Raw genomic sequence first — 11,987 nt, forward strand, 5'->3', positions numbered from 1 at the left:
TGCCTTCCGAATCGGGGTGGGCGGGCGAAGGCAGTTGCAGCAACAGCGGGGGTTTTTGTCTGTGTCAGGGAGGCCCGCTGGCCAGGCAGAGCCCTGTCCTTGGCCAGCAGCAAATCCCCTCTCCTCCAGACATTCCTGGGTGAGTCACGGGAGGCAGCGCAGCCCAATTTCCAGGCTGAGCTGCTGCCCCCGCCCACCTCCCCATCACTGCACCTCCCAGTGGCCAAGCTGACCGGGGCCAGAGACGTTTGACGAATGAATCATAGGAGGGCCTTTCACTTCCGAAGGCCTGGGGAGGGGCTAGGGAAGGATCGGAGGAGGTTACGGCAGGCAGGCAGGCAGCGGGACCCCGAGGCAGCGTCTGGGCACCTGCAAGCCTCTTCCAGCCAGCCCTCGGGCCCAAAAGAGGGGCGGCGCCACCTCCAGGGAAAGGCCACCCGGAGCCTAGGCGGAGTCCAGCCACCCCTCGCTCCCCGAAACGCCGAGGCAGCCTTCTCTGTGGAAGCCCTGGCAAAGCGGACCCGCCGCGCGCGACTCTTTCTCCCAGCCGCCCCTCCCGTTTCCCTGCGAAGCTGCGCATTCTGCGCGCCCGGCTGTGTGCGCGCGTAGGGGAGGGGCGTTCGGGCAGGCTGCGCAGGAAGGACAGGGCGGCGGCGGCGGCGGCGGCGGCCTTCTTCCGGGAAATCTGCCCGGCAAACCCGCCCCGCGTGGCCCCTGCCCAGCCATGCTGAACCTAACCCCGTCGGCGGGGCTCTCAAATCGAGCGAGCGGCCGTGCTATTTCCCCCCACCTCCCAGTTAGCGGGTCGAATAGCAGCGGCCCAACGTGAGCTCTCTGGCCGCCCAACGAGATTCCCTGCAAAGGGGGCGCGGAAGGGCCGGCTCGGAGATCCCCAGAGGCGACGCCGGTCAGCCCCCGCGGTCCTCCTCCTGCCGGGTTCTGGCGGCCCGGTGGCTGACTCTCCCTTCCCGAGGGGGCTGCACCGGACGCCCCTCAGTCAGCCGCCGCTCTAGAAGCCGAACAAAGGAAACGCGCCCCTCCCCGCACGCTTCCCGGCTCGGCTCCCCGGCAAGGACCGCGCCCGCGCCCGTCGCTTGGGGCCGCCGAGCGTCCAGGACGGGAGGACCCCATGAGGCGCTGGGACCGCGGTCCCGGGACGCACCAGCCTCCCCGCCGGCCTGGGCTCCCCGAAAAGGCGGCGCGCGACTCGGGAAGACGCTCCAGGCGAGCCCGGTCTCTGCCCGCTTTCCCAGTCCAGCGTCTCCTCGGAGAAACCCCCAAGCGGCCCGGGGGGGGGGGGTTGATCCCCGACGCGGCAGCCACGTGGACTTTGTGTCCTTCCCGAGAAGCGGCGCCACGTGACGGGCGCATCAGCTGATCCCGGCTGGCGGGAGGCGGGGTTGCTGCGCGCTCCGGGTGAGCCCCGGCTCCGGCGGGAAAGGAAGCCCCGCGCCCTCTCCCTCCGCCGGCCCGACCGCTGCAGGCCGCCCGCGCTCGCCCCGCTTCCCTGGCCCGCTGAGCCGTGCCGGGAGCCGCCGCTGTCCGGACGGCGCCTTCGGCTCGTGCGCTCCGGAGAGTCCGCGGCCCAGCCGGACGCGCCTTCCGCCAGCCGGAGCCGGTTTCGGCGGTGGCCGAACTGAAGGGCGGGGTTCCCGGGACTGCAGGTTTGGAGGCGGCTGAGCGCGGGAGGAGGCGGGAGCGGAGGCCGCCACGATGCGGGGCGGGGGCGGCCCCCTTGCAGAGTTCTGGGGGGGACGGCCCAGAGGAGGCCAAGTGCGGGGCCCCCAGTCCTGGGGAGGGGGAGCCGGTGGCTTGGCTCCGGGGGGAGGGGCTGCCAAGCTGCCACTGCCAGCCACAGTGGGGGCGGAAGGGGAGGGGAAACTGGCGCTCCTTCTGCTTCCCAGGGTTGGTGTGACTCGGGGGTCTTTCTGCCCGCAGGGAGTGGTGAGGGGGAGCTGCCGTCGCCGGAATGGATCCCCTCCTGGAGCAGATGGAGAAAGATCTGGGCATCCCCCGCAGTCAGCTGCTGCTCAGGGGCTCCCACGTTGTCGCTCTCGTGCCCCTGAAATGGCTGGCGAGCCTCAAGGAGCGGGGGGTGCTGCCTGTTCTGTGCCCACAGCCCGAAGGCCTCAGCGAGATGGAGGTCCACGCCTGTCTCCAGCACTCGGTTCAAAAGCTGCCCACGGGCTGGACCCGAGTGGAAATCCACGGGCTGCAGAAACGTTGGCTGCACTACCAGCTGGCCGCAAGTGCCGATGCGCAGAAAGAGCCCACAGGGGCTCCAGAGACCCTTCACGAGTTCATGTTCAGAGTGGCTTCCCAGAACTGTCGGAATCTGTGGAGCCAGGCCCACCGCTCATACGTCCAGCGCTACTACCCAGCCCCGGCTCCAGCCTCTGTCCAGGCCCTGGAGGGGCTCCGGGCAGCCCTGCAGAAACTCTACTGCTGCCCGCTGGTCCCCGTGGGGAGGACCCCCTCCGGCTCCTCTCCTGCTAAAGGGGAGGACACCGCTGGCCACGGGCCCCCACGCTTCTCCAGCGTCCTGCAGGCAGACGCCCTGTTGGAGTCCTCGGACATGCTCTACCTGGTCTTCCCCTACGTCCAGTACTCCCTGCGCGACCTCATCACCTTCAGCCCCGCCAAGCTGATGAACAGCCACGCCAAACTGCTGTTCATCCTCTTCCAGGTCTTGCTGGCCATGCAGGCCTGCCACGAGGCGGGCCTGGCATGTGGCACCTTCTCGCTGGAGGACGTGGCTGTGGACGAGAAACTGTGTGCCTGGCTCAGGGTCCCACTTCAAGGGTACGAGCAGCTGGGGAGGGAGGAGGAGGCCAGGGAGGGAGGAGCCGTGGCAGCAGCCTCCAGCACTCCAAAGCAAGGGTCTTCAGAGGGCCAGGGGCCCAGGGGCCCCGCTACTACAGAAGGGGCAGGGGCCTTGCCAGACCTGGGGGATCTGGTGCTGGACTGGGTGCACGGCCGCCTCAGCAACTTGGACTACCTCATGCACCTGAACCGCCTGGCGGGGCGGCGCCCGATGGACCCCAACTATCACCCGGTGCTCCCTTGGGTGATGGACTTCACAACCCGAGGAGGCCAGTTCCGGGATCTGCGGAAGTCCAAGTTCCGCCTAAACAAGGGGGACAAGCAGCTGGACTTCACCTACGAGATGACCAAGCAGGCCTTTGTGGTGGGGGGAAGTGGCCTGAGTGGGGAGCAGCCCCATGTGCCCCATCACATCTCGGACGTCCTCTCCGATATCACCTATTACGTCTACACGGCCCGGCGGACCCCCAAGGCGGTGCTGTGCGCCCACGTCCGGTCCCAGTGGGAGCCCAACGAGTACCCGGCCAACCTGGAGCGCATGCAGGCCTGGACCCCGGATGAGTGCATCCCCGAGTTCTACTTGGACCCCACCATCTTCAAGTCCATCCATCCTGACATGCCGGATCTGGAGGTGCCGCCCTGGTATGGCTCCTGCGAAGAGTTTGTTGCCGCCCACCGGGCCTGCTGGAGAGCCCGGAGGTCTCTCGGGACCTGCACCACTGGATCGACCTCACCTTTGGCTACAAGCTGCTGGGGAAGGAGGCGGTCAAGGAGAAGAACGTCTGCCTGCACCTGGTGGACAACCACACCCACCTCACCAGCTACGGAGTTGTGCAGCTCTTCGATCAGCCCCACCCCAGGAGGCTGGTGGGGGCCGCCCTCCTACCTGCGGAGGCCCGCTCTCCGCCCGGCCCTTCATCCCCACAGTCCAGGAGACACAAGTGCTGGAGATCCCCAGGGGGGGCCAGGCGGCTGGTGGGCCGGTCCTCAGTGCAGCCACCTGCGAAAGCAGGTTGGGGCTGAGGATGGAAGAGGAGGTGGAGCAGGGAGCAGAGGCCCTGGAATCTGGCCCGGTGCCTGGCAGGGGCTCGGAGCCACCTGACCCCCGGCCCAGGCTCCCAGCTTGCCTTTGGACAGCTGGCCTCTCGGCTGGAGGGCCAAGGCCACTGCCCCGCTCCTCCCGGGAGAAGGGGCGGAGCAGAAGCTGGTCCTGCCAGAGGGCCACAAGCTGCTTCAGGCCTTGGAGGAGCTGGAGAAACTCGACGCTTTCCTGCTGAAGGCCGCGCACGGGGCGGTGGGCCGCTTGGAGCAGCCCCCCTTGCGGCTCCCGGTGGCGCTCTCGGACCTTTTCCAGAGGGACATGCAGGTGCTGGGGGTGCTGGTGGGTGAGATCCTCTTCGCCCCCAAGCTGCGCACCGCCAAGCCGAGGGCCTCACTGCGGGAGCGCTTTCAGGCGGTCCGGAGGCTCTGCTGGCTCCACCCCAAGGAGGTGCCCCACCGCTTCAGCATCTGCTGGAGGTGTTGCTGCAGCTGACGGTTCCTGACCCCCAGCTCCTCCGAGCAGAGGAGGGGGAGGGCCGCAGGGGCCCCCAGCTGTTCGCCTACAAGCCCGTCTGGCAAGGCCTGCCTCCACCGTGCCCGTCGCAGCTGCTGAGCCCCTACAGCGGGGTCCTGCCCTTCCCGGCCTACTTCCCGGCCCTGCACGGGTTCATCCTGACCTGTCTCTCCCAGGAGGCTGGGGACGAGGGGCAGGGCCGGGAGCTGGTCTTCCAGCTGTGGCAGCAGCTGGACGGGGTGCTGAGCGGCATCACTCCTGAAGGCCTGGAGATCCTGCTGCCCTTCATCCTGGCCCTGCTGTCCGAGCAGAGGACGGCCGTCCACGCCGCCTGGTACCTCTTTGAGCCCATCGCCAGGGCCCTGGGCCCCAAGAACACCAACAAGTACCTGCTCAAGCTCCTGGTCGGGGCCTACGAGAGCCCCCGGGGCCTCTCCGGCCGCTTCTACCTCTACACGGACTCCTTTGTGGCCCAGCTGATGGCCCGGCTGGGCCTGCAGCCCTTTCTCACCCACCTGCTGCCGCACATCCTGCAGGTGCTGGGGGGCGCGGAGGGCTCCTTCCGGGAGGAGAGCAAGGCCTTGCTGCTGAACACAGCGGAGGAGGACGGTGAGGAGAGCGGCAGGAGCAGCCCGGCCTCTCGGTCCTTTGGGGAGGAGCCCAAGGGGGACGCCGGGCTGGAGCTGGTGAACTACATGTCCGGCATCAGCCTGCATGACCAGGCCTACCCGCCGGAGAGCGAGGAGCTTCCCAACGGCCTCTACCTGGCCGAGGCCCTTAGCCTAGGCCAGCTGAACGACAAGGGGGGTGCCGGGGAGGGGCTGCTGGGGGAGGACCCTCGGGAGAAAGCCGCCGGCAGCCAGGACCCAAAGCACAGCGAGGAGGAGGAAGAAGAGGAAGAGGAGGAGGAAGAGGAAGAGGAGGACGGAGAAGAGGGCCGCAAGGAGGCTGCCTTGGCCGCCGAAGAGCCGGTCCTCTCAGGGGCTGCTGGCCACCCTGCGGAGCCCGCTCTGGCCGAGGAAGATGGGCAGACAGAGGCTGGGGAAAGCCAGCAAGATCTGCTGGACCAGGACGTGGACAAAGAGCAGAGGATCCTCCTAGGTGAGTTGCTCGCTCAACGCAGCCCACGTGCGTCCTGTGAAGAATCCTGGTGGGGACTGGTTGAGCTGGCTGCGTGCACATTGATCTCCGGGGCCGCTCAGGGTTCCCCTTCGGCTGGCTTGAAGAGCATAAGCGCCCCACCCGGCGGGGGTCCGGATCCAGGAGGTGGGATCCGTGGGGTGGGGGTGCCCCAAGGCCCCAGCATGACAGCATGAGGCTCTGCCTGTCCTGGCGTGTCCCAGGGACGGGCACGGGAGGGTGGCCGTGAGCTTTGGTGGAGCTGTGGCTCATCCGCCCTCTTTGCAGACACAGCTTGCAAGATGGTGCGGTGGCTGTCGGCCAAGCTGGGCCCCACCACCGCCTGCCGCTACGTCGCCCGGAACCTCCTCCGGCTGCTGGCCTCCTGCTATCTGGGTAGGCTTCTCTGGTGGGCGGGGGTGGCAATGGGGTACAGCTGGCAAGGCTGGGGATGCGTTTCCCCATCTCCTGGGTAACATTCTTGCTCCCCCCACCCCCAGGTGCAAGCAGGCAGCAGTTTGTGGCTGGGGCCGAAGAGGCTGGCCCTCACCCTCACAGCGCCGGGAATCTGGAGCAGAGGCGGCCTGTGGCAGGCGATGTGGTCTCCGAGCCAGTGCTCACCTGCCTTGTCCACATAGCACACCTCTACGGGGAGCCAGTCCTCACCTACCTCTACCTGCCCTACATCAGCTACCTGGTCAGTCTTCTGCCTTCTGCCCTTAACTCCCCTTGCCCCCGCCCCGGATACCCAGGCAGTGCTGGCAGGACTTCTGCGCGAGGGGGAGGTCCTTAGCCCCCTTCCCTTTGGCTAAAAGTCCCACCCAGCCGGGTTTGGTGCCTGGGCTGCGAGGAGAGGCCCAGGGGCAGATGTGGAGGTCAGGCGGGTGGCTGAGCAGGCAGCATTTCTCGGAGCGTTCCTGCTTCCAAGCCGAGGACGGTGGGCTGCCCTTAGCCAAGCCGGGTTTCCTTGCGCAGCAGCCTCTGTCCTGCTGAAGGGCTCCTGCAGGCCAGGGGCTGAGCCCCCCCGCATGCTGTGCGGGCCGGCCGTTCTGCTTTCGCTTCCCTCAGGCGGTTCCTCAATTTTATTTTGGCTCTTCCATCAGAGGCAGAAGCAGGGTGCCCCCTCCGTTGTGGGAGGGCCCACTTCCTGGGCCAGTCTCACCCGAGCGTCTCCTCCCCCAGACCTTCTTCCTGTTTCTGGGTCCCCCAACTGGAAGGGGCACAGCGAGGGGGGAGGCTCTGGAAGGATCAAGCAGCCACTCCCCACCAGGTCCAATATTTTCCCCCCAAACCCATCGCTTAACGCAGGCAGAATGCCGGCTCCTCCCCTCCTCCCATTTTGTGTCGCCTTCATTTTCGGCCAGTAACTCTTCCCCGCCATCATCTGAGTCACAAGTGGGCCTGTCTGGAACGTCCCCCCACCCAACTGACCGTTCTGCCCCAGCCCATCGCGCCATTCAGCTCCCCCCAGCCCCACTTGACTTGCCCATTGGCCTGTCCGGAGAGAGCGCTTCACGCCCACCACCTGGGAAGGGATAGAAGGTGTTGGCCTGTGCAGTCTGTGGAGCCCCCTCCCCCTTTCTGACCCCTGGCTTTGCCTCTGGGAATCCGTTCCTGGAGAAGACGGGGGCTGCCATGGGCTGGACCACAGCCCCCTCCCCAAACCGTCAGCATCCTCATCAGGGACCCCTCTGGGCCATGGTTGGAGATGCTGTTGTGGCGCCTCCCCCGCAGGTGAGGTGAGGGGGCCTCCCTTTCTGTCTCTCCAGGTTGCTCCTGGTGGTGGGACGGCAGCCAGCCGGCTGAACAGCCGCAAGGAAGCTGGGCTCTTGGCAGCTGTGACCCTCGGCCAAAGGATTGTGGTCCACCTGTCAGACAGCACCCTGATGGACATCCTGCCCAGGATCAGCCAGGAGGTCCTGCTTCCCCTTCTGGGCTTCCTCACCTCGCCCATCCACAGGTGCGCCTGGCCGGGAGGGGGGCAGGGGGCTGCGGCCAGAGCAACCTCGGCGTCTCCCTTCAGCGATGGCGCAGCAAGGGGTCCCCTCGGAGGGGCGGCTGGGTGGCAGCTGAGGGGGCACCAGGGAGGCCTGCTGGGCAAAGAAGGGGGTGCCAAGGGTCTCTTCCCTCCAGTTTCCCCAGTGGGGTCCAGGGCCGCGTCGTCTTGTGCCTGAAAACCATCCGCCTGATGGTTCTGGTTTGTTCACGGATCGGACCCGAGATGGCGCAGCAACACCTGCGCAACACCCTCCGGGGCTTCTTCGAGAGCTTCTCCTTGCGGCCTTTGGAGTCCGTGAGTCCCCTGGGGAGGGAGGGTCTGGGATGGGGGGCAGGGATGCTCAGTGCCCAGCCGGACCTTCTTTCGGTGTGCCTCTGGGATTCTGCTGGGGGTCGGAGGGGCTCCTGGAGCTGTCCAGTCTGGGTGGCGTGGCTGGACGGCAGCTGCCCCTGGAATGAGCTGGGGGCGCCCTTGAGCTCCTCCCCCAGGGCCCCTGGTCTGAGAGGGCAAGTGGCCAGCCGTTTCTTTCTGCCTGTCTGCAGGGCCAGCCGCCGTCTCTGGACCCCTCGGCTCTTCCGGAGTTCCAGAAAGTGTTCGGCCCAGAAATGGCCTACGCTGCCTTTGTGCCCTTCTCCTCCCTGCTGGGTGAGACCCCACCCCGTTCCTGCCCCTCACCTCTCCCGTGCCACCCCACCCCCCGCAAGAGAGGGAGGCTGGGCGTTCCTGTCAGTTGGGGTGCAGGGATCTTCTCAGGGCTTTTTGCGATAATTACCCTCTCCCCATTTTGGGCTCCTGAGCTCGGGGACTCAGCAGGACTCCCCTTTCTCAGCTGTTTTCTCCCCTCCCGGCAGGCGACGCCTTTCACACGATTGTGCTGAACCACGCAGCGGTCAGGCAGCTGGCCAGCCTTCACCTGGAGCAGGCCAGTCCCTCGTCTGAAAGGCAGGCGGCCACTGGGCCAGGCCGGGCCCCCTCGGAGCAGGAGGCGCTGGCAGCCGAGCCCTCCTCCGCCCTGCCCGAGGACCCGCGATCGGGCACCTTCGGGGGGGTGCTGGTGGGCAACCGGATTCAGGTGAATTCTGAAGCCCAGCAGGAACCCCCGGGCGGGGGCGGGGGGCCCCTCTGCCCCAAGCTGGGGGGCCAGGAAGGAGATACGCTGAAGCAGGAACTGCGGCCCAGCGCCCGTCTCCTCCTGGGCAACTGGCTGGCTTACTGGCAGTACGAGATCGGGGTTGGCCAGCACGAGGCCCCCTTCCACTTCCACCAGATCAAGCTGCAGAGCTTCGTGGGCCACGGTGGCGCCATCAAGTGCCTGGCCCCCCTGAGCGGGGAGGACTTCTTCCTGAGCGGCAGCAAGGACAAGACCGTGCGCCTGTGGCCCCTCTACAACCGGGGGGACGGTAGCCACGAGGCCAAGCCCCGGCTGACCTACGACCGGCACAAGAAGTCCGTCTTCTACGTCGGCCTGCTGGAGGCCTCGCAGCACGTGGTCAGCTGCGACGGCACCATCCACATCTGGGACGCCCCCACAGGTAGGCAGATGGCCTGGAAAGACCCCGCGGTGCTTGGCCCAGGGCCTGGGGGGGGGGGGGCTTCTTTCTGTGACCCTCCTGGCCTGTCCCTGGCAGAGAGAGTCTCCCTGAGGCTCCAGGCTGCGGGGTCTGCCCCCCCCTCTTGGGGCCCGCAACTGGTGCCCTGGTTGGGTTGACTCCTCTGAGCGGTGGGGCCCCTTCCTTCCTGAGCCGGAGGAAAGCAGCCCCCTCTGGACCCTCTGGCCGGGAGGCCCGCTCAGGAGAGGGGGGGTTGGCGGGGGGCCCTGCCCGCTGCACGGCCAAAGGGGCTCTCAGGCCTGCAGGACTCCTCCGCCCCCGAGGCTTTTCATTCTTGCAGAAAGACGCTTTGGGGGGGACTCGGAGGCCCTTCTCACTGTGCCTGCCCCACAGCCCCTCTTTGGTGTGGGCCGGGGCATTGGGGAGTGGGCTAAGGGCCCCTCCCCCAAGGCCTGGGCCCCCCCCCTCCCTCAGCCGGTCTCTTCTGCAGGCAGTGGGCTGCGCAGCTTCGAAGCGCTGGACTCCAAGGCACCCATCACAGCCCTCTGCCCCATGCCGGCCCCCTACGGCAGCATCAGCATCGCCAGCGCGGACTCGGTGCTCCGCTTCATCGACCACCGGAAGCCCGGCTGGCAGGTAGTGCTTGGGAGTACTGGAGCCCCCCCCCTTTCTTGCTGAGGAGGGTCTTCATGGGGGGGTGACCCACCACCCTCTCTCCCCTCTCGGCTCTGCAGCAGGAATTCCGGCTGGCCAGCGGGCCCAACGCCGGGCTCATCCGCTGCCTGGCTGTCAGTCCTAGCGGGCGCAGCGTGGCAGCCGGCTTCTCCTCTGGCTTCATGGTCCTTCTGGACACCCGGACAGGCCTGATCCAGAAAGCTTGGTCAGCCCACGAGGGAGACATCCTGCAGGTCAAGGTGAGCGGGTGGGCGTAGGCCCTCCCAGGCCCGGTCCTGCTCCTGGCTCGGTCCTGCCCCGGCTCCTGTGCCGGTCATCGCTTGGCCAAGGGGCTGTCACCTCCCCTGGACTGACCGGTGGGGTTGGCTCCATGGGCGGAAGAGCAGGGGCCCCACGGAGCCTGCAGCCCCCTCTGGTCTCAGCACTGGCCGGTTGGGGGTGGGCATTGCCCTCTAGCAGGCTCCCCCCCATGGCCTCACCTTCCACCCTGGAGAGGGGCAAAGAAGGGCTGTGGCCCCACTCCCGGGCCCTCCCACCGCTGGGTCGGTGCTCACGGGCTGCTTCCCTCTCCCGGGTAGGCCACAGAGGGCAACGTGCTGGTCAGCTCCTCCTCTGACCACTCGCTGACCATCTGGAAAGACCTGGAGCCGAAGCCCCTGCAGGTGTACAAATCGACCTCGGAGCCCGTCCACACCTTCGACCTCTACGGCCACGAGGTGGTGGCCGGCACGGTGGCCAACAGAATCAGCGTCTACGCCTTCCAGGGTCCCTCGACAACCGGCCCCACCAAGCTGAGCTCCGAGAACTTCCGGGGGACCCTCACCAGCTTGGCCCTCCTTCCCACCAAGTGCCACCTGCTGCTGGGCTCGGACAACGGCACTGTCCGGCTGCTGGCGTAGCCCCTGCGTCTGAAGCGGAGAGGGACAGTTGTGGATGCCCAACGGCCCTGGGGGGAGGGACCGGAAGGTCTGGGACGCCCCCCCCTCCCCCCGTAGTCCTGCTGCAGGGCAGCCCAAGCCACCCCCAGCATCCTCCATCACCGTATGTGCCTGATGCTCCCTGGAGACTGGCAGAGATGCCCCCGGATGCCTGGGGAAGGGGGGCCGTGCCCTTCTCCCCTAAGAGAGGGAAGAGCGGCCGACCCCACGGCCTTTGCGGGGTCGGACAGGACTTCTCCCTCCACTGCTTCCTCTCCCCCGACTTGCCCTTTGGGGAAGGGGCTTCTGGGCAGGGAGGACCCAACTCCTCCCATGGTTGGACAAGAGCAGGAAGCCCCCCCACCCACCCCCGCCCCCCTTTGCCAAGGAGCCCCCTCCAACCCCTGATCCTTCTCCCCAGAAACGCCTTGGCTGCACACTGAATCTTTCGGTCTGTAGGGGGGTCGTCCCCCCTTGAAGGTGTGCTAGAAATGCATTTAGTTTCCGCTACACACACACACCCCTCGAGGCAGCCCAGTCCAGCACTTTGTTCCCTGCAACTGGGGGAGGGAGGGGGGGCTGGGGGGGGTGTTCTCAGTGTTGATTGAACGATTTGCAAGGAATAAACCTCCGGAGAAGCTGGGACGCTCCATGACTTCTTGCTGAGCAAGTGGGGAGCAGAGAAATGGCAGAGCTGCCGCCTTTCTGGCCCCCCTATTTTTCACCCTCCCCCCTCCCATCGGCAAGGGTGAGGCAGAAGCCCCCCCTCCCACGGGGAACCGGATTTGAGGCTACGCTGGCCTGGCCTGGCCGACTGCCGGCCCTTCCTCCGCTGAGAGGGACGGGCCTCCCGAGCCCCTGTGGGGAAGGGGCCGCCCGGGGTCTGCCGTGTGGGGGGCCAGCCTGGCCGGGGACTGAGGTGACTGAGCGTCCCAGGGCAGAGTTTGGTCACTCCCATTGGTTGGCGTTGTCAGCAGCCGCAGCGTCCAGGGCTCACATGGCCACTCGCTTTGCAACGTCAGCGGTGAGCCTGGATCTGCTTCACACCTGCACGATTCATTTAGCAACTGCTGTGGTTCGCTTAACAACCTGGCAAAAAGGTCGTAAAATAGGGCAGGAGCCACTTATCAGCTGCCTTGCTTAGCGGAGGAAATTTTGCTCCCGATTCCTGTAAGCCAAGGACTTCCTGGGTGTGGAAGTGGGTCACGCCCCCCTTGCCGGACACGAGAGTCCAAGGGGGGAATTGTGGGGGGCTTCTTCCCTCCCCTCCCCCGGGGTTGGAGCGGCTGGCTAATCAAGGGAGGTTCACTCCTGGGTGGGCCCGATCCTGCCTTCTCAGGCAAAGCTCA

At 66.9% G+C, this 11,987-nt stretch overlaps 1 protein-coding gene and 1 pseudogene across 1 annotated transcript; both read left to right on the forward strand.

The window, feature by feature from the left end:
• The first annotated feature begins 1,969 nt into the window (after positions 1-1,969).
• Positions 1,970-3,925, forward strand: LOC148127480 (WD repeat-containing protein 81 pseudogene; annotated as a pseudogene).
• A 119-nt stretch (positions 3,926-4,044) lies between these two features.
• LOC113450010 (WD repeat-containing protein 81) lies at positions 4,045-11,280 on the forward strand. The gene is made up of 10 exons (XM_026721158.2): positions 4,045-5,479; positions 5,786-5,893; positions 5,998-6,194; positions 7,267-7,457; positions 7,631-7,790; positions 8,039-8,141; positions 8,348-9,028; positions 9,537-9,682; positions 9,781-9,960; positions 10,300-11,280. The coding sequence occupies exons 1-10, from the start codon at positions 4,858-4,860 to the stop codon at positions 10,618-10,620; spliced, it is 2,709 nt and encodes a 902-aa protein (XP_026576943.2). The 5' UTR covers positions 4,045-4,857; the 3' UTR covers positions 10,621-11,280.
• Positions 11,281-11,987: the final 707 nt, after the last annotated feature.

This window comes from Pseudonaja textilis, chromosome 1, assembly GCF_049901715.1.
Source record: "Pseudonaja textilis isolate UNSWEBS1 chromosome 1, rPseTex1.2, whole genome shotgun sequence".
In the NCBI taxonomy this organism is placed as follows: domain Eukaryota; kingdom Metazoa; phylum Chordata; class Lepidosauria; order Squamata; family Elapidae; genus Pseudonaja; species Pseudonaja textilis.

Bases quoted from the DNA above. Each gene is read 5' to 3' on its own strand.
- LOC113450010 (XM_026721158.2), top strand. From the start codon at position 4,858: ATGGCCCGGCTGGGCCTGCAGCCCTTTCTCACCCACCTGCTGCCGCAC. The intron at 7,791-8,038 runs GTGAGTCCCCTG...GCCTGTCTGCAG, and splicing joins CCTTGCGGCCTTTGGAGTCC to GGCCAGCCGCCGTCTCTGGA. The intron at 8,142-8,347 runs GTGAGACCCCAC...CCCTCCCGGCAG, and splicing joins GCCCTTCTCCTCCCTGCTGG to GCGACGCCTTTCACACGATT.